The sequence below is a fragment of the Emys orbicularis genome, chromosome 10 (assembly GCF_028017835.1).
Source record: "Emys orbicularis isolate rEmyOrb1 chromosome 10, rEmyOrb1.hap1, whole genome shotgun sequence".
Taxonomy (NCBI): domain Eukaryota; kingdom Metazoa; phylum Chordata; order Testudines; family Emydidae; genus Emys; species Emys orbicularis.
Window position 1 is genome coordinate 11,985,147 of NC_088692.1, and position 22,240 is coordinate 12,007,386.

At 45.4% G+C, this 22,240-nt stretch overlaps 1 protein-coding gene across 1 annotated transcript in view; it reads left to right on the top strand.

The window, feature by feature from the left end:
* MAD1L1 (mitotic arrest deficient 1 like 1) overlaps window positions 1-22,240 on the top strand; it is a 560,284-nt gene that overhangs the window by 434,981 nt on the left and 103,063 nt on the right. Inside the window, exon 18 of the mRNA XM_065412141.1 lies at window positions 2,157-2,347. Coding sequence (XP_065268213.1) covers window positions 2,157-2,347 — 191 coding nt within the window. The remainder of the gene's footprint in view (window positions 1-2,156; window positions 2,348-22,240) is intronic.

A 22,240-nucleotide genomic window follows, 5' to 3' on the forward strand; every position in this document is an offset into this window, starting at 1 on the left:
AGACTGGGAGAATATTGAGGTCAGAGCTGCCAATTAACCTCTTGATTTCAGAGGCTGATTACTCCATTAATCAAGGGGCCAGAAGCAACAAAGATGATGGGAAGGGTTGTAGCTGCAGAATAACAATCCCACGAAGGACTGATTTATGTCGTACAGTGATGAATGTGGAAGAAAGGGAAGAGCGGGTGGTCAGGGATGCACCGACTTCTCAGGTTCACAAGCAGGTGCAATGTATCAGCAAGAGGGCCTCTTGTGCTTGTGAACAGGGTTTTGTAGTACTTCACTTGCTTTATCTCCCTTCCAGGATCAGTAGTTTCCTTTCATAGCAGTGCCTCAGTGAATAAGTTTTCACAATAAATGTCCCTCCTGGGCAGTTAGATTTGAAGTCGGGTTGGGGCATAGGGGTGGTGGATTAAATAACGTGGCGTCTGAGGGCTCGTCTACATGGGGACATGCAGAAAAGTTAAAACAAAGTAACAAAAAGTGTGACATTAAAGTGCATTAGTGTAAGCACATTATATCCTGTGTGGATGCCCTCAGAAATAAAGTGGACTTAGGCTATGTCTACACGTAAAATGCTACAGTGAAGCTCACAACAGCAACAGGAGGGGTTTTCCCATTGCTATAGTTAATCCACCTCCATGAGAGGCAGTAGTTAGGTCGACAGAAGAATTCTTCCATCTGCCAACACTGTCTACAGTGGGGGCTAGGTCGGCATAGCTACGTCTCTCGGGGATGTGAAAAATCCACACCCCTGAGAGACGAAGCTATGCTGATGTAAGTTTTCAGTGTAGATCAGCCCTTCCTTTGCTTTAGCTTAATTCACTTCTAAATTAAGCAAGACTGAATTAGGGCCATTTTAATTCAGAATAAGTGTGTCCACACAGGGATTTAATGCAGTTTTCAGGGCTTTGGAGCTGTGCTCCGGCTCCGCTCCAGCTCCAGGCAAAAACCTGCAGCTCCACTACTCCGGAGCTGCTCCACACTCCAAAGCCCTGGTTTAACTAATCCACTTTAAATGTTAGTTTGTCTTAACTTTCCTGAGCTGTCCTAATGTAGACCCTTTTGGCCCACCTGAGATGCTTTAATGAAACACTGTAGAATATAAGGGGATGCTGAAGCCCGACGAGGTGTCTGAAGATGATCTCAGGTTCAGGTGAACCTTGGCCCTTCCTAAGCTGTGATTTCTGAACATCAGTGTCAAAGAGAAGGCAGGAGATTTTTGAATGAGTCTATTGGTTTGTTGTTAAAAAGCATGAGCCTTTTCTTAACCCTGGACTGCAGTGTTGATACAACAGGCTGACTTGGAAAGCGTCTCCAGTGTATATTTAAGTAAAGCCAATTCCTGCAATTAATGGGGGATAAATTGAGGTTTAGTTACTCAGAAGACACCTTTGGTGAAAGATTCTTGGTAATTGTTATGTATGTTCTTGAAGGATTCACAGCGGTAGCAGCTCTCTTTGGAGTATTAAAATACATGGGTGAGTGGCAGACAGCCCCTATGGGCCTCTTTTCCAGAGACTAGTCCAGTTAAGGCAGCAAACTGGAAGAGACAATGGTGTTCTTCAGGCATTTTGTAACAATAAAACCCCCTTCCACAAATCTTAAGGGATTGCTAGACAGTTTGACAATTTGAGATCAAAGCACTTACAGTCAAGTCAGGTGTGCACTGGAAAAGATTTCCCCTATTACTGGCTTCCTCCAGACACATTTCTGTACAGTTGTATCTGCAACTGACTAAAGAATAACAGCTTTTCTACTGTCCTGCCTCTCCGAAACTTAAACAGTTGTCTTGGGATCTGTAAAGGAAATAAGAACAGAGGAGGGGAGAGTACGGTATATCTTTGAATTTTTGTAGATCATTGCTAAAAGGTAAACCCAGCAAACCCACCCCACCCCCATGAAAAATGGTCTGTCTCTCAGATCCCAATTTAACTTTTTATAATGACCCTAAAGTACATAGCATATCATCCTTCCTGAGCTGGGAGAGGGCCTCTCAGCTCCTGACTTCTCATACCTTGCTTGCTTGTTCTTTGAGTAATTAACCCTTTCATCTCATTTGGCTTGGCTAACACCCTAATTATAATGCAAGATCCATTTTGTGCTAATGTAACTTATACCAAGATACCCTTTTTTTGCTCTCCTCCGTTTCCTAGAGCTGAAGAAGCAAGTGGAGAGTGCAGAACTGAAAAACCAACGGCTGAAAGAGGTTTTCCAGACCAAGATCCAGGAGTTTCGCAAGGTGTGCTACACACTGACAGGATACCAGATTGACATTACTACTGAGAACCAGTACCGGCTCACCTCCATTTATGCTGAGCACCAAGGGGACTGCTTGCTCTTTAAGGTAGGCCTGTATTTCCCCCACCCCACCTGACTCTTTGGGGTAATTGTGATCAGCATGCCAGAATGCTCTCTCCATTCTAATTGCTGAGAAATGTCAAGTTAGTAGCTCCTCTTTGACTGTTCCTCTTTGACTGTTCCTCTTTGACTGCCTCCTGTATTTGAATACAATGAGAGTGGAGATGCTTCCTCCTTTTAAAGAATTCTGTGAGAAGACTTTGGGTCTAATTCTTCCTCTCACTTATACCAGAGTAAATTGGGAGTAATTTAGGCTATGTCTGTACTTAAAATGCTATAGCGGCACAGCTGCAGCACTGTAGCACTGCAGTGTTGACGTTCATTACAGCGACAAAAGAATCCCCCCGTTTGCTGTGATTAATCTGCCTCCCCTGGAGGTGGCAGGTAGGTGGATGGAAAAATTCTTCCGTCAGCTTAGCACTGTCTACACCAGGGGTTAGGTCAGCAAAGCTAGGTCTCTCGGTGGGGGGGGATGGGTTTTGAGAGACGTAGCTATGCCAATGTATGTTTTCAATGTAGACCAGCCCTCAATCAAAGTCAGTAGAGTTAAATCAGTTTAAAGGAAAGGAGAATATATCTATGCATGATGCTCCAGGAACCTAGCCTCAGAACTCACCATTTTCTACCATCAGAGAGATGTGCCACATCTCCATATCCTCTAACCTGGCCAGAAGGATGTGTGTTTAGCAGTCTACTCTATGTCTAGTTCAGACATCAACAAGTCATTTACGTGCCATTTATTTACCCAAGATTAGTTGGAATGTAAAACCAGCTGCCAAAGCCAGCTACAGAAATACGTTTCTGTATACGTTGTTCCCCTTTTACAAATCTTTATGAAGTACTATGCTGGAATACTGAGGATTTTTTAATTAGCTGGTTTGAACTGGCTGAGCAGTTTTCTGGCAAGAAGGGAGTGGTGGGGAATAGACATAGGCACTGAGGGCTGTTTATATATTCTAGGTTAATAGAAGGTTATTTTGTAGTGCTTTCCAATGGAAATTGTTTATGATGTGGTCTTCCACCACACCACACTCTTCATCGCATCCTTTTCTTCTTACAGTCCTAAAAGTCACTTCTTTAAGGAGTCTTATAAACTGTAGCCTTGTAACAGGGTAGCTGGCTCATTACATGAAACTGGGCTCAGTTCTCCTGTTCCAGTCCAATGCTCCCAGTTGTGCCAGTTAAGAGGGTGGGACAGCACCTGGGGACTATAAAAGGTCAGTCAGAAGTTAGACAGGAGCGGGGCAGGAGATGAGACCTGCCAGAGACGGAATGTGGTTCTTGGGAGAAGGCTGAAGGCAGGAGAGTGGCAAGAGGGGTCTGCTGGCTACTGTCTCCAAGCCACAGAGCTGGGGCAGATGGCTGGAGAAGGCTGAAAGCAGGAGGATCAGCAGAGGGAGATGCCTGCTGGTTCCAAGCTGGAGAGCTGGAACCAAGCAACACAGAGGACTGAAAGAAGGGAGAGCAGGAGAGGGGCTCACCCATAGTCACCTTCTTGCTGAAGAGCTGCACCCAAGGACCAGTAAGAGGGCCAGGGGGAGAGAGTGATCCTCCCCTGGCAAGGATTCTCCCAGCACAGAGACTGTGGGCATTCCTATTGGGAAGAGTGGGATTGCATCCCAGAAAGAAGGTCTGAGGTGGTTGCTGTCTTGGCAGAGTGACGGAAGAGGACGTATAAGGAGCCTAACCATGAGAGAAGACACTAGGCCATGGTGAGAACAAGGACTATATGCACGTGGGTGATAGGGACTATGGTTTGGGACTTTTGTTGTAGACTGTTTGTACAAGGTTGTTGTAATAAACTGGCCCCCGTAGGAGTATTTTTTAAGTAAGTGCCTGAAGCGGAGTCCATTGGGTTACCCAAGAGGGAAACTGAGTAGAGGGTCCACTTGCGAGGCTGCCCTGAGGCCCCGAGAGGGCACCTGGAAGGAGGCCACTCGTTTGCAAGCCTAGATAAATGTATTTTGAGAAATCTCAAAGCAATATAGCACATGAGGTGCATGCAGGACTCCACCATGCAAAGGCAAAGCCTTCTTATGCTTTTCATCCTCCTGCCTGCCCCCGTGTCGTCATCTCCTCTTCTTGTCTTGTCTTACATGGAAATCTCTAGGGCAGGGACTCATCTCTGTTTCTGGGAAGTGCCATGACATCTATAGCACAAATAAGTAATATAACATTCTGATGCCCTTTGATGGGAAGAGCCATAGTGACCTGGCTATATGGCTAAGCTTTGGATACTGTCTTCCATATGAGACTGTTATCTCATAGGCAGCAGTCTTGGGTCGCTATATTAGATAGCTGAGGTGTGTCGTCAGAAGCATCGAACAATTTAGTTACACCCTTACACTGGTTTAATGCGATGGGTTTTATTTGAACATACAGTAAAACGCCTGCATCCTAATCTTCATGCTCCTCCTATCACGATGCATAAGACTCTTACTGCTATTTTTTGTCATTCTGTTCTAAATCGTGAAGTGATATAATTAAAAACAAATCATGAAAAGCAGCCCACATCTCCCCTAGTGTCTCAGTGTTGGTGATAGCGCCTTGCCCATCACAGCAAGTGTTAACAGCCTAAGTTTACAGTGCAAGCGGGAGCGCTTTCTCCCTTATAGAAAGTAGGCAGCGCTAACACATCCTAGACCCGGGAGGTCACAGAGTTTTACAGAGGAGCACTTCCCCCCACCCCATGGCAACTGCAGTTAGCACATAAAATCATATCCACTCCCAGTTGGTCCCATGAAGGCATGTGTCTTGTTTACAGGAAGGAAGAGGATGCTGGAGAAATTCAGTAAGGGAGGAGGAGGTGCAAGCAAAACTTGCAAGGATTCAGCTTCAGCAGACTTCAGGCCAGTGTGTGCAGGGCCTGAGTCTTATTTTGTTTGGTCATGAGATTAATATTTTCCTGTCACTATACATTGGAGCTCCAAAACAAAACCCACCAGTCACAAGGCATTAACAGTGAAAATGAAGACAGAAGTGAGGAACCTGGGGAGGAACTAGGATGAGGCCTAGCAACAGTAAGATGCTTGGCTTCACGGTTTCTGATTTTGTCCTGGACCAGCTGGGGAAGAGAAGCTGCAGAAGGAGAACACTCTGCCTCTAGGAAGAAGCAGCATCTTGTATCACTTTGGAGAAACTATCCTTGGACAACCAAGGAGCAGCCATGTCCCACCCTCCTTGGCTGGAAGGCACTTCACATGCATCAGATCCCTGAGGACACCTTCACCCCTTCCAGAGAACAGTTGGCAGCTAAGACGGAGCAATGAATTCATATAATAACCTTAACACCTCTGGAATCCTATGTTCAAACATGCCTTGTCATAAGTTAAATGAATATGGCTCATCCCGGCTCCTAATGTCTTTGGCCACATTATACCCAGCACCATATAATTTGGTACAACTAACAGCGTTTTCTGTAAAGAGGGCAATGGCTTACTAGCAGAGATGTTACAGGCAGGTCAGGGCTGAGTGCATTAGCAAAGCGGTGTATGGGAAGATTGCACATTGCCCACCTGAATTATAGCGACCCAGTGTCCTCATTCATTTACCTCCAAATTCTTCTTCACGCCGTACCAAATAAACTGGCCAGTTATTGGAAAATACTAAGTGAGCAGAGACTCTTATCACTAAATACTGATCTTGCTTTACTTTCTTCACTTACGGCTTCATTCCCAAGTGTTTCCGTAGAACTAAATTGGATGTCACCAGACATGGCAGGAGAAGTTTAGAGCTCCACCATTTTCAGGAGGCACCCTTCCAGAACAGTCTCCCAGAACGGTTGATTGATTTATAGGGCTTCCCTTGCATGTTGTACCTCACGTCCCAAAGGTGAGGAATGTGTTGCCTTTGTATAAGAAGAGCAGATTTGAAATTCCTGTGACAACAGAAGCCCCGCAACAAAATCTTGGAATGTTTCTCATGTCTTAACCAGTTGCATCCCCAAAATCTATTGTTCAGATTAAGAGCAAAATATATACATCAAATTCTTTCTTGGGTGAGGACAGACTGCTGATGCCCAGATATACAATAAGGCTTGGATCCTGATTATGGCTTCTCAGTGGGGTTGTAAGTTTATGCTGTAGAATCTCTGAGCTGTAACTGACTGTGGGTGTTTGTGTGCATTGCATTAAGCTAGAGAGGTCACAAAGCAGGAAACACAGTTTGTATTTATTTCACTCAGGCAATTTATGGTGCAGGTTCTATATAATTAGGACCAAACAAGTCCCTTCACACTTTACAAGCTTCTGCAGCTTGTCTGTAAACTTTAGGGCACGTTTCAGTAATACAGCTGGTGGCATTTAATTTTCATTGAAACTTGAAGAGTCAGCTATGCAAGAGTAGCTACTGTAATGGATGTAACCCCTTCATAGCAGAATGATGTGTGAGGTATTTCCAGGCAGAATTTTCCTCCGTTGTGGTTGGCCACACTGGCTTGTATGCTGTAACTTTCCAATCAGTTCATGATGTAGAAAGTGGCTGCTGAGGTATGTGTTAGAGCAGCAGTGAACGTGTTAATTCAGAATGACTCGCTATGAGAATAAGAGACTGTCCATAAATGAACACTGAATTCCAATGAATTTTTTATCAATGCATATTGGAGATCCCTATAGACACAACAGATGAGCTCATCAAGATGAAGGATGTTACAATGATTTTCAGAACCCCTGCATGTGTGCGCACATAGGCTGGAGCATCTCAGACTTCACAGCCCTCTCTCTCTCTCTCTCTCTCTCTCTCTCTCTCTCTCTCTCTCTCTCTAATTAAATGCTATGAAAAGTCATGTACAGACTTCTTACCAGTAGTTTAGTTTCAGATGATTTTGCAGAAGGTAATGCATTATAATTATTGGGTTACTTGGCAGTTTCATATTCTGTCACTGTAGCTGGTTCATTAGATACTTTCGTTTGTAATGCATATTCTTTGCTTTCTGCTTCCAGGCAGCCCAACAAGAGCTACACGGGCTGCACTTAGTTTACTTACTGCCTTCATTTTTCCCGCACTAATCAATTTCTATATAACAAATCTGTTCTATCTGATGCCTATTTCTAAACAAACAAATATTAAATGACCAAGAGAAACTGCCAAGAGTAAGCTTAGTTGAATTTTTATTAAGCCGAAGGGTGGGTCACTATAGCTTAATTGAGCACACATATATATATATATATATATATCATGCTGTTTACCCTGTTCGCGGGGTGGATTCTAAACAAGCAGTGGGAACAGGGAGAAAACAGCAGGGGAAATTGTTAGAGGCAAAAAAAAGGCTTTGGTATGAAGAGAGATTGAAAAGATTTTCGGATTGTTTAGAGAAGTGATGAGTCAGAGTGGTCTGAGAGGCGCACACAGTAACGAATGGTACAGAGAAGATAAATTGGGGGCCTTTATTTACCCTTTCTGTATTATGTAAGAGATGGGACTATCAAAAGAAGCTGAAAGGCAATACATTTAAAACTGATGACGGGAAATCCTTTCTTACACAGTGGAACCCGCTGCTACAAGGTACTGTTAAAGCCAAGAGCTCAGTGAGAGTTAGAAAAGCATTAGACATTTATGCAGCCCAAATGAGAACATCGGTCTTTACATTAGGTAAGAAAAAGGGATATATAAACCCTTTTGCTTCAGGGCATAAAGCCATTCCCTAACTGAGGAGGTTAGGCAAAACTTCCAAAATTGTCTGCTACACCATTTCTTGCATCTTCTTCTGAAGCATCTGGCCCTGGCTACTGCTGTTGACGGGGTACTGGCCTAGATGGGCCACTGGGCTGATCCAGTATGACAATTTCCATATTCCTATGTGAAATTTGACAGTGTTTAGAAACCTTGATGGTTTCAGGTTCTCTGCTTACTCAAAAAAGGCCAGACCAAATTACCTAATGATCCTTGTATTAATTATTTGGGCCCTATTTGGTTGACAAGCAAGTTAAAATCTCTCTCATTTTTTTCATTATCACAGTGAGGTTACGTTCCTGATCTGGTAAATATCAGCCTATCAGTTTCTCATTCTCCCTTATTTTCCATATCCTCAGAGTCTAATCCTCTAGGATGGGGAGCTCTACCTGGTTCCACCTCTTAGTTATGAAGTTCTTTGCTGCCAAACTTATCATAAGCGAGCACAGCTCCCCATAATGATTCTTTGGGAAGCATCCCCGAGATGGAGCTTTTATGGGTTTAAAAGGAGACTCCCCAAGATTTTCGAGAGAAAATAAAAACGGAAGCATTGTGACTTCGTATGAGAAGACAGCATGGGGCTGGCACTGCTCGCTGCAAATAAAACCTTTATTCGAGTCCAGGTGGAGTGGGTTTCATGGAGTAATATAAAACCAGCAACTTCTTTGAACCACACTTGTTTAAGTCGTTATTTAAAGGACTGGATTTGCAGATGCATAAAAAGCAGCCAGCCCTACAAAACTTCGTGGCAATCTGAAGAGCTAAAGCTGGCTTCTCATGTGGTTTACTTTTGTTTACTGAAGCAGAGTGAAGGGGGTGTGGAAAGAATAAAAGTCACTTCACTTTGGAGGCTCTTTGATGGAAGAAGGGCAGTCAGTAAGGCCAGACGCAGGCTGTATGCTAATTGTAAATGGGGAATGTTGAAGTGTAGCTGTTACGGTGCTGCTAAGGACTGGGCACGGGGAGCAGCTGTAGGTAGCTTAACAGAAACTTGTTTTGCTGACCTTTACTTCCGTTCTGTCTGTGGTGATCATTGCCCCTCCAACTCCCTTCTCTGAGAGTTTCCCCTCCTTTGCTTACTGCTTATAGCATTTAAGGCTGGTTGATTGATTTAGAGATTGGACAACTGTAAGCAGGATCAGTCCCCTTCCCAATAGTGCTTAATGCTAAATTCTCATCCCTTTTCCGCTCTCAAAATGCATGTGAGTTCTGACGTGCATGCAATAAAGGGATTTTCCCTTGTGTGATGAGGATGAACAGTGTTGATAGCTAGGTAGTTCACCTAAAGTCTTATTGATTGTTTTTGTTTCTATTACCGTCACAGGGTACAACATTCCATGCAAATGTCCCTTTGCAGGGACACACGTGTTACAAAGCCAAAACATAAAACAATCTAACAGTATTAAAATAACCAATAGTAAGATAGGAGACATGATTCAGAGCAGATGTGGACTTGTGTGTATTGAATGGAGAAGCCGTGAGTGAGCTGTGCATTCCCAGAGAGTGCTAATAAAACCTTTATATCGCACCCTCATGCATCCTGTGTGCAATACTAAGTAGATATGCCATGTTACAGAACAGAGAGCAGCATAAAAACCTCAGAAAATGACCTAAATTAGCTGTTCTATGTCTAAAAATGATATGGCGAACAGAGTTGCTGCTTCCTGCCACTTTTCCGCCCCTCACAGCCCACTCGCCCCATGACAGCCCAGCTTCTCTCCCTGAACCCCCAGACTCCCACTCACCCCCTCCATGCCACCTGCTGGCCTAGCCTGCCTTTTTGGAGTCCCCAGAGTTAGGAGTGGTGCGGTGCCCCTGTAGGGCTAATCTTTGGACTAAGGGAAGCAGGCTGAGCACCCTCAGTGAGCAGTAGTAGCATTGTCAGCTTTGGAACTAAATGAGGTTATAGTGAATGAGAAGAATAACGTTGCGGTTAAGTTACATACCATGAAAAGCTGCCCTATGTCTGAGCTGTTACCAGAATGTGTGTGGAGTCGGTGTGACTCTCATGGGTTAGCTAGAGGGATCCAGAAAAACATTAGAATTCAGGGGATGTTTCAAAAAGGGCTCGTTTTTAAATATTTCCTCTGGCAAAGTTATTTAGTCTTTGACCTAGAAATTAGAGTAGAAATTTCAACTAGCCTAGGAAAAAGTAGTGGGTTAAAGTGGGAGACAAAATGCAACCATTTATGTGTGAAATAGACAGTTTTAATCCTTCTTTAAGTACAAATCTCAATGCAGCCTTAACTGTAGAGTAGCTAGGGCCCCTCCATAATTACTGTATATGTCTCAAGATGAGCAGTGTAATAAGTGGATTGTTTTTCCCCATCTGCCCTTCCTCTCTGAGTGTTGTGCTTGCTCGTTATATGTGGGTGACGTGAGCTGTCAGTGGTGTGGAAGCTCTGGGGCTGTGTACATGTGCTTAGCATGCTTGCAAGATCAATTACCTCCACTTTAAACTCACCAATAAGTGTCCTTCAGTAGCATGTCCCCAGCTGTTCCTTTCTTTTTGCATCTCTCTCTTTCCCCTCCTCCTCTCTCCTGGGTGAGTCTCAAGAGTGAAAAGAAGTCACAGTTTTGATAGAGTGCTGTTCTTCCAGCAGCCGTCTCGCACTCTTGCACACACAATCAAAAATAGCAGTGGTGCTCATCGGTGGAGCAGGACAGGCAGAGAGAGATTGATTAGAGATTGCAGGCCTCTATTAACTCCTCATTCTTGTTAATTACACGTTATTTTATTTTTATATTTTGTTTTTCAATTTCCCTGTGTGGTTTCTGAGGATTTAGTTTCTCCTCTGCTCCAGGAGGCACACGCCATTTGTGTGTGAGCGTGATGCGTTAATGCCAAATGTGCTGCAAATTGCAGCAAAGGTCAGCCAGGAATTTTTGTGGTCTCCGAAATCAACAGCTCTAAAACAGAATATAGCAATCAGTCTGTTGGGGTTATATGAGTAAATAGAGTATTTAAACCTATGCGGCATCCCCCATACCTGCCTTCATTCCACATTGGTACATTGCTTTAATTCTTGTCCCTGTCTTCATCTTGCTCCAGTCACTGCGTGGTCCAGTTCCTGCCCCAATCTCGATCTGACTGCATGTGTTTCTTCCTGAAATAATTTCCCTTTCTCCTGACTGAGTCTTAAGTGTGTATTTTTTTCCCCTTTTAAACTAGTCTGATCAACTCAAGAGTCGCAGAATCCAAAGGAGAAACCAACAGAAATAAAGCCTGTTCAGCATAGAGCTCTCAGGAACCACAAGCCCCAGTCACCTTTCGATCTGGTATAGTGTCTGGTCTAAGGGAGTCAGTGAAGAATACCCTCCCTGTCACTCTTTACCATGGCAGAGGGTGGAGAGAAACCCCACTAGGCTGGTAGTCAGTGATAGTTGACCTAGAATTCTTCCAGGTCTCAGTGACTGAGTCTGTGCCTACTGAGAAGAGAAGGGGATGAGTGAGGTTTTCTGAAGGACCTGCATTTTACTTTACGGTGTAATCCAGGGGAGAATGGAGACACATTCAGGTTTGTCTCTCCATGTAGGAAATGGCTGTCATGCTTAAGTACTGATCCAGTTACACAGCCTTTGGCTTTAAAAGCTGAAAGCCATTTTCAGGGGGAGATGTGAGAACTAGGTCGTTAATGTGGAGTCACTCGTGCTCTGTCTCTGTGTTTGCTTTGTAATCTTTGCTGTTAGCCATGGAGCTGCTTTCCCAAGTGCCCTGCCCCATGCTTACTCAGGCCATGATGGCAGGAGCTCACAGATGGGATTGTGGATGCATCATGGATTTCCTTGGGCATCTGGAGCCCTCGCCAAGCAGCTCTGCCAAGTGGTTAACATGAGCTCGTCCCCTCCCTCCATGCTCTCCTCAGGCTGGATTCTCTCTGTCTCTCTCAACAGATGAACCAGTAAAAACTGGGCAGCCTTGAGGTTGTCCCTGTATGTTCTCTGCTCAGCCTGACTGCAGCCGTCCAAGCACAATTCGTGACACTCCCGTTGGCCTCATCTGTGCGAGTGAGCGCTGCAGACATCAGCCGGCCCAGCTGAAGGACCCCTGCCTTGTTCAGCATCTGTCTCCTCCACTCCTGGCATAACAGTAATTAACCTAATTACCAACTTGCCAGTCCTTTGCACGAGTCTGATTCTTCCCCTCCTCCCCCGCCCCCATCTCCATTTTCTCATTAAAATGTCTCTTATTTAGTGAAATGGGCTACGATGGGAGAGGTGGGGAGCATTGTGACTGGGGAGCATCACAGGCAACTGTGGCAGTTGTTCCCCAGGGTGGAAGGTTATACTGAATGGACAGGCATTGGGAGAACGCTACACCAGAGCAGCCAAGACTGGCATGGGGGCCTGCATAGGTGCAGGGGCATTTGAGACTTTTGGGGTGTGATCCCCGGCTCGAGAAGACATACCAGTGCTAGCTCTGATCAAACTAGCATGCTAAAAACGGAGTGTAACCTTGACAGCCAGAACTGCAGGAGGGAATAGCTGCCCTGAGTATGTACCCACCTGAGATGCTAGGCATGCACTTGGGGTGGCTAGCACTTTATGCCGCCGCAGCTACACTCTGTTTGTAGGGTGCTAGCTCTGTCAGAGGTGTGTCTCCTCGAGCTGGGACTCTCACCCCCCGCTCCAAGTGAGACGTACCCTTTGTGATCCTGTGACAACAACAAAGACTGCAGGCCAGGCCAGGGAGTTCCAGGAGCTGAGCTGCCGTCATGTCAATTATAAGTTTGAAAGAAGCATAGTCTGTTCCTATATGAAAATGTGGTCACAATCTAGTTCACCACATGCAAGCCACCACCATAACTGTATCTACCTGGTACCTTGGCTAGCTGTCTCAGCAGAGAACGGTGTCTGTATCTATTCAGTATTGTGCTTGAGCGGGGTGCTCTGTACAGGGTGACCAGACATCCTGTTTTGGCTGGGACAGTCCCTATTTTAAGCCGTATTCCGGCTGTCCCGCCCCCCCCCCTTTTTTTTCTCCGGGTGAGCAGTGATGCCAGCTCCAGCCTTGCGTGGGGTGAGGGTTCGGCAGGGCTTGGGCCAGCCCCATGCGGAGGCGGGGGCTCAGGCTAGCCCACACGGTGTCCACATTTCTCAAAGGGAAAACGGGTCACCCCAAGTCTGTAAAACTCTGTGACGACCCAGGTCTGGCATGTGTTAGTGCTGCATACTTTCTATTCCCATCTCTGCCACTAACTTCCTTTGTGACCTTGGACTAATCACTTAATCTACCCATCTTTCTCCTCTTCTGTAAAATGGGTGCAGAAAAATACCATTCACTTACTTTGTGGGGGGTTGAGAAGCTTAATTAAATGTACAGCGCTTGAAGCAGTGTAGAGATACCAAAGTGCTTGTATTAGCAGTGAGTAGACAGGGCAGACTGCTTCTTAGAGGTGCCTTCAATCCCGCTCGGGGTTGAGGGTCGTTGGTGGGACACTGTGAGGAAGCCTGCGTGGTTGCTGCCCAGGCTGCTCTCTCTTTTCCGTGGATACCCAGCACCTTTCAGCAACACTAAATTCACTGCAAACTCGTTTTTTTAAAATCCTTGGTCTTTTCAAAGATAGTTTTCAGTTGGAGTTTGTGTGATCGGTTCACTTGAGAGGAAAGGAGATGACTCCAAGACGGCGAGTTTGGGGAATACAAAGACCTCATTACAGAACACATGAAGTGGTTGTTTTTAAAAAGCAGCTTTTGATGCCTGCTTCTCGTTTTCCCTGGTGCTGTTGTGAATTTGCAGAACATGCCGAGCCGTGTCACCAAACCATAACCCCACTGTTTCATTCACAGTTCTTTATGTACAAAGCCTCAAATGAAAAGAAGGAGACTTTGATTTAGGAAGCTGAGTTCTCTGATACCAGGGTATCTCCGCAGATTGTCAACTCAGCTGCAAATTCCCTGACTAATTCTCATTTCATTAAGGACTCCTTTGGGGAATGTGCTAAAGGGGAGCTGTGTTGGTAGCCCTTCAAGTCCTGGACTGAAGGAAGTGAGCAAGTGTTTGCTATTAACATACAGGGTAGGACGCCACCGTCTATGTGGACGCTTGAACTCTGTTTCTTCCTTTTGTTGATTTGTCACAACCTTAATATTGCTCAATTATTACAAAACCTTGTTTATTCCAACCTCACTTAACCCACGCAGTTCTGACTGAACATATGTTGTTTTAGGAATAGTCTTATTCACAAGAAGAAGTAATCAATAAAAACTAAGAATAAAGAGAAATTGCACGTTGCCTGTACAGAAAGATTCTCCTGGAAATGGAGGTTAGAGGGAATAGCGCCGACATGTCCCAGCAACAGTGTATTGGAGATAATATGCCAAAGCATCAAAACAGCACTGGCCTGTAGAAAGAATAGATATTTGGACTTCATTATGCATTGATCCCTGCCTGAAACAAGGAGAGCGAAGAGGACAGGTTCTCCCATGACTTGGTGTAGGATAGTGGCAAGCCACTCTGCTTGTGCCAAAAGGCCCTAAAGCCAGTTTAGCCAGCTGCAGCAGGATAACCTGAAGGTAGTGGCTCTTACACCATCCTTTCCTCCTGGCTGCTGATAAAGAATAAATTAGGATTGGATGACAAGGCTTCTGGCCAGTTTTCCCAAGGCCAGCCAGCTCAGCTGGGGTGAATACAAGCAGGGGCACTTGAGAAGTAGAATCAGAATGGAGTGTATGTTCTGGGGAGGAAAGGTACTTTATGGTCACTGTCCATTCAGCCCTTTGGCAGCCCTAGAGAGGCCATACCACTCCAAGGAACAAGAATAGGGTAGGGAGCCCAGATCTCCTGAGTTTTGTTGGGCACTCTGATACTGCTACATTGACCCGGGGTTTCTAAGGATCTAGAGCACATTGCATAAACCAGCCTGTAGGCTTTGGATTCTGCACTTGGGAAAAGGGGCCCATTTAACCCATGCCTCAAAGCCTGTCAACCAGCACATGGTTTATATGAACTTGTGCTTCTCTGAAAGGTGCTGTCCCCTGCGGCCTTTCCCTAACCAGGGTTTACCCTGCATTTCCTTTTTCTGAACCCATCTGAGCAAAAGCAAAAATCCCAAATAGTGCTCTCCTCTGTTACACCATTGCGTCTTCCGCTTTGCTTCCAGGCATCTCCAGTTTATTCCATGCCAGTGATTGCTGAGGATGGTTGGAAGCACACCAAGTGTTCATTCAGGGCACGCCTCAAGATTCGACGCACTTCACAGCGTGGGGATTGTAGGCACAATGTACCATGCTATCTCTTCAGATTCATTTATAGTGTGCCATGTCCGTGTGTCATATGGACCTATTATTCTTTGTGTCACACTGGGTCAAACCAGAGGTCCATCTAGCCCAATATCGGCCAATGCCAGGTGCCCCAGAGGGAGTGAACCTAACAGGTAATGATCAAGTGATCTCTCTCCTGCCATCCATCTCCACCCTCTGACAAACAGAGGCTAGGGACACCATTTCTTACCCATCCTGGCTAATAGCCATTAATGGACTTAAACTCCATGAATTTATCTAGTTCTCTAGTTTTAAACTCCATGAATTTATCTAGTTCTCTGAGGCATTTGTGGATGTGGAGTGTGGTTGCTATAATAGTAACATGAGTCCCAGGCTATGTTACTGACCAACACGCTGTGAAATTTCATTGTTACAAATATTTGTAAAGGATCTCAGTAAATAACTTGGGTGAATTGGAACAGAAATGAGTGTCAGAGTGTAATACGATTTAATACATGTACTTTGGAATTATAGAAAAACTAACCTGTTCCCATATTTCCTTCTTTTCACTGACTCATACGTGAATCAATCCAAAATGCATTTACAAAGGATCTGCATTCAGTAATTCTTTCGGTCTATCTGAGCGTGATTAGTTATAGGAATAGGTGATTTCTCTGTTGACACTATTTTAGGACCTTGTGTTTCATAAGCAGAATTGAGAACTACAGTGCCTCTTGTTTGCCAACCGCATGAAAGCATCTTTAGGGCAAGTAATTCAGGGACTTATTTCTTGTCAAGTCTGTTTGTATAACCATCTTAACTAAAATGTGTACTTCCTTCCACCTCCTTGGGGAAAGTAGGGAAACTGAGAGCTGAGAAAGGCTTCAGACTTTAATAAGTCCCAGGACTATCCTTTGGGGTTGTCCCCAGTTACTAGTTAAAGAAGATGAGCCTGCCTGTGTTTGGGGGGGAATATGTCAGTGTGTACTGAACAATGGTTTGCACAGTATAATGTGCTCTTAATCTATGTTGAACTGAATCATTTGAGTATTAGTGGTAGCACTTCCATGTAACTGGTTAGCTTGGGTCTATTTGAACCTGTTTGGAGGAACTGCCATAAACATCAACTTCAGAGTGAGGGGTTTGCCGCCCTTTGTGGTAGGGCCTGAGTCAGTGTTTTGTTTTATAGCTGTGTCACTTTATGTAGTCAGGAAAGCTGCATCTGGATCTGGAGAGGGAACCTCTGTGTAGATGATATTTACATGTTGGCAGGAAGTGATATTACTGTGTGCAGAATGGAAGCTCAGTGACCCTGCACTCATGTAATCCAGACCGGATGTGGTGAGTTATGTTTAATGAGCATTTCTCCTCACATTTTCTACAACCTATGGTCCTTATCCTGCAGCTGTGATGAACCTTCAGCACAGGCAGGATGCAGAGGTAAGAGGAAGTTTGTGTGCCGCTGGTAAAGCTTTGATGCTTTGGGCGGGGGAGGGGGGGGGTCAGGGTTAAGATGCCAGTTTGCAGACACAGTGAGATGCAGGACAGCTGTCCTTTGTTGTACTTCATATAAGGTCGTTACATCTCCTTTTATTTCTCTTATGGGGGGAATTTTATCACATTGCACTGGGAAAGCAGGGGAGATGTCCTTGGCTTTTGGCAGGAGAGTTGCTGAAGCCCAAAGATGTTTTTCTTTGTGTAATTCCATTAGTGTGATGACAGTTTGGTGTTGGAACAGAAAAAGATCTGATGAAAGGACCACTCTGTAAGAGGGAATGACAGACAGAATGGAAACAGTAACTAGCAAGGTAATAGACTGTGATGGATCTATAATCTCTGAAGCTGCTGTAAGCAATAAATTCCTAAATAGTGTCCTTTCAGCCTTAACCTATTTATTTGCAAAGTGCTAAATTTAATTTTCCTTAGTCTGCAGGAAAGCAGCATCCCAGGAATAAACCTTTGGCCCAGCCAAGCTGCTTGTTCCAGCATTTCCATTTCCTCTTGCATCTGCGCAGAGCAGCACGTCTGTTTCCGTCTTAATGTGCCACGTTTTAAGGTGTGTGTGTGAGTAGCACATAATTGACGTTAACCTTGATATAAGGTAGGGAGTCTCCTGCTCTGGGGTTCCTTCAAAAGAGAGGGGGATTTAACAGCCACCAACACAATGGGCAGTCTCTGTAGAGAGGCCTGAACTGAATGAGAGTGGAGAATGAATGACCCTGTCCTGCAAGTGGCAGGGTTGGCCATGCTGGAAGTGTGTGGGGAAGCTAGCATTGCCATGACTGATGCTGGGTCTGTGCTGTGGCTAGAGGACCATAGTGCTGAGGGCTGTCAGCCCAGAATCCCTTGAGTACTAATCATCACGTAAAGGCCACCTATTCTGCAATTTTTAAAAAGCCAACAACTTCAGGAGAAAAGTGGTGAGTGCGCCAAGCTAAGCAACCGGCATTCTGCACATTTACACCTTAAAGCATCACTAGGCAGGGTTCTGTGTGTTTCCAGTGCTCTGTGGTGTTGCAGCGGGTACTGTATGTCTCATACAACACATAACCCAGCTGGAGGCATCTGAGCCAGACAGGTCCCTGTTTTCTCCAAAAATTCACAGTTTGGTAGAGCTCTTTAAATACAGACTTAGCAAATTCTCCATTGTCTTGAAAGCTGACTCTAGTGTTCAGCAGAACTCCATATTTGGGCATTGCTGTTCCAATCTAGGGCTTGGCTACATGGAGACTTAGTGCATGGCAAGCAGGGGCATAAACCTACAGTACCCTAGCTTGCTGTACACTAAATCATAGGACTGGAAGGGACCTCAAGAGGTCATCTAGTCCAGTCCCCTGCACTCATATCAGGGCTAAGTATTATCTAGACCATCCCTGTTTGTTTAATCTGCTCTTAAATATCTCCAATGATGCAGATTCCACAATCTCCCTAGGCAACTTATTCCAGTGCTTAACCACTCAGAGAGGAAATTTTTCCTAATGTCCATGTAGCAGTGCGCAGACTCACCCCTGCAAAGCCTCCTGCTGGTCGTCTCTGGGAATTAGCTCCTCCAGCATCTGGAGCGCCCTCTACAGGCCAGTGTCCTGCTGCCGCTTGGCCCCCCATGTCCCTCCCGGACCCGGTGCCCCGTTATCTGGGGTGCTGCCCCCTGGCAGGAACCCCTTTCTCTCAGGGCCTCCCCTCTCTGGGGAACCCCCAACCCTCTAATCATAGAATCATAGAATCTCAGGGTTGGAAGGGACCTCAGGTGGTCATCTAGTCCAACCCCCTGCTCAAAGCAGGACCTAATCCCCAACTAAAGCATCCCAGCCAGGGCTTTGTCAAGCCTGACCTTAAAAACTTCTAAGGAAGGAGATTCCACCACCTCCCTAGGTAACCCATTCCAGTGCTTCATCACCCTCCCAGTGAAAAAGTTTTTCCTAATATCCAACCTAAACCTCCCCCACTGCAACTTGAGACCATTGCTCCTTGTTCTGTGATCTAGTACCACTATGAACAGTGTAGATCCATCTTCTTTGGAACCCCCTTTCAGGTAATTGAAATCCGCACCTTGCCTCAGTCGTGGGCTACTGCCAGTCACCAACTAGCCCCCATTCCCGGGGGCAGACTGCAGTATAAGCCACTCATCACTGGCAAAGAGGGTTTGGACCTGCTGCCTCTGCCTACCTGTGGGCTGCCCTCTGCAACCCCCAGTACCCGTTGGCCTTCGGCTAGGCCGCATCCTGGGGCTTTCCAGGCTGGAGCTTCCCCAGCTCCTCTGCCTTTCCCCAGCCCTGCTCCGCTCGGGTCCCTGCAGCCAGGTCCATCTCCCTCTACAGCTAGAGGGCTCACAGCCTTTTTATACAGGCCAGCTGTGGCCTGATTGGGGTGTGGCCCAGCTGCGGCCGCTTCCCCAATCAGCCCAGCTTTTAGAGCTCCCAGCCAGCACCTTGCCCCAGGGCTGTTTTAAGCCCTTCAGGGCAGGAGCGGGGTAACCACCCTGCTACAGTCCAATCTAAACCCCCCTTGCTGCAATTTAAGCCCATTGCGTCTTGACCTATCCTCAGAGGTTAAGAAGAACAATTCTTCTCCCTCCTCCTTTTAGATACTGAAAACTTGAACTTGAAAACTTTATCCCCTCTCAGTCGTCTCTTTTCCAGACTAAACAAACCCAATTTTTTCAATCTTCCCTCATAGGTCATGTTTTCTAGACCTTTAATAATTTTTGTTGCTCTTCTCTGGACTTTCTCCAATTTGTCCACATCTTTCCTGAAATGTGGCGCCCAGAACTGGACACAATACTCCAGTTGAGGCCTAATCAGCGCAGAGTAGAGCGGAAGAATAACTTCTCGTGTCTTTTTCTTACAACACTCCTGCTATTATATCCTAGAATGATGTTCACTTTCTTTGCAACAGTGTTACACTGTTGACTCATATTTATCTTGTGATCCGCTATGACCCCCAAATCCCTTTCCGCAGTACTCCTTCCTAGGTAGTAATTTCTCATTTTGTATGTGTGCAACTGATTTTTCCTTCCTAAGTGTAGTACTTTGCATTTATCCTTATTGAATTTCATCCTATTTATTTCAGACCATTTCTCCAGTTTGTCCAGATCATTTTGAATTATAATCCTGTCCTCCAAAGTACTTGCAACCTTGCTCAGCTCGGTATCGTCTGCAAACTTTATAAGTGTATTCTCTATGCCATTATCTAAATTATTGATGAAGATATTGAACAGAACTGGACCCAGATCTGATCCCTGCGAGTCCCCACTCATTATGCCCTTCTGATAACTACTCTCTGGGAATGGTTTTCCAACCAGCTTTGCACCCACGATATAGTAGCTCCATCTAGGTTGCATTTCCCTAGTTTGTTTATGAGAAGGTCATGCAAGACAGCATCAAAAGCTTTACTAAAGTCAAGATATACGACGTCTACCACTTCTCTCCCGGCCCCCCCTCCCCACCCTACCCCCCGCCGCCCCATCCACAAGGCTTGTTACCCTGTCAAAGAAAGCGATAAGGTTGGTTTGACGCGATTTGTCCTTGACAAATCCATGCTGTTATCACCTTATTATCACTGGCCATTTGGAGTCTGCTGTTCAGCAGTGTGTCAGAGCACACTAGTAACTTTTAGTGCATGGTAGCATTGTCCACACAGCATCCAAACCTGGGAGATAAGTTTTAAGCTATGGGAGATATGGGAGATAAGCTATGGGAGATAAGTTTTAAGTTGTGCGGAGTGCTGCTCTTCTGGGCATGGGAGTAGTTCAGCTCTTACTCCTCCAGTCATTTGGGTGCTTCAAATGTCTTTTCAGCTCATCTAAAAATAAGAATAAAAACAAAAATATCACTTCCACCACCTACCCTTGTGTTGGATGACAGAGAATGTCCTGCCATTGGCCTCACTCACTGAGCCCCAGCATTCCTCCTGGTCCTTAGCTCAGGCTGGCACTGATGCCTGAATGGAGGTATTCCAAACTTCCCAGGGTTGGATTAGTTGGCAGCCTTCTCTCTGTTTTCACTCACACAGAGGTTTAAATCTTTGCAGAGGACTATGGGAAAGGCAGTCTTTTTTTTTTTTTTTTCTCCCCGTTTTATTTCTGCCATTTTTTAGCATCTTAAGAAAGAAAATTGAGTCTGTCTGCTTACTCTTCTGTCTAAATCTGGAAAACTATTCTGAGCTTCTAGGTTCTGCAGTCCTCTGGGAGCTTAGAGAGATTTTTCTCTCTCAAGTTTGTTTTAAAATAAACAAAAGTAACAATGTTGATTATTAGGGAGTCCACTGCAGATAACCAAGCATAATTCCTTGGCCTGCTCATTCCTCTGATACAGGGCTAGGCAGGATAGAGAGTGACGTGACCAATCACAGCTCCTCCAGATCCCAGGGGAAGTCCCACCAGGGCCTCTGCTTTTCTGGGGTGGGGAAAAGTTGCCAGCCTAACCAATGGATACTGTGTGATCTATGCCTCTCTCCCCTAGAAATCCCCAGTACTTTGGTTGTCACTCTGGCCATTGGTGGGCCATTACCTGGTGGGAAGATAGTCCGTTTGAGACTAGAGGCCACTTCTCTCTTATGATGCCATCCGGTGCTCTCATCAATTTAAAAATATAGTGTCATAGAAAATTTCACTTGTTACACTGAAATTCTGTAGGCCTAAAATCAGATTGAAAATGGATAAGCAAGATATCTCATTTACTCATTAATTTTCATGTTGGGATTCTCCCTTGTCTACTGCACAGTGTAAAAAGCCACAAGCGGTTATGCCTGGGAAGACCCAAGGTTATTCCTCTCTGTGGAAAAATCAAGGGTTGATGGGGAAGCACAAGTGAAATAGTTTCTCACACAAAAATAAAACTTGGCTAACTTAAAAACACATTTCCCTTACCAGATCTTCCCCCTTTGAGTTAGATCTATAAGGGAGACTTTACATGCAAGCCTCTATTTGAACAACATGCCAGAGGCCCCCAAATTGCCTGAGCTTCTTCCATCTCTTTGGGACTGAAATTATAACCATTGAATTAATTTTTCAGAAAGCAGTGTGAAAATTTGTCCCACCTGTCAGGCATTCATTATTAATAGAGGGAAGAGAAACATTAGACGAGGAAGGAAAGGCTCTCTGCTTTTCAGCCTGCAGATCTGCCCGAGTCTCTTCCATGCTCTGTCCAGTGAAGTCCGTTTTATTTCCATCCAGGGCATCTTTCGATTATATTTTCCCTTGACTCTGCCTGAATTTATTCCACCCCCCCCCCCCCCCCCGATGAATAGGCGAGACATGAGTCGGCTGGAATGGCTCTTTTGTGTACACACAATCCCAGCCCTCATCTCCAAAGCATCCCTTGGAGAGTTACGGGGGCTTCAGTGCATGTGTCATCTCTGCGCTGACAAACCGCTCTCAGTACCTAGTGGAAAATCGGCAGGCTGCTTGTTCACCTGCTCCATCAGCTTTAAAGGGGACAAGCCCTGAAATGCAGCCAAGATTCCAAGTCTTTCTGCTCCATTGCTGGCTGCTTCCCTCCTCTCACAA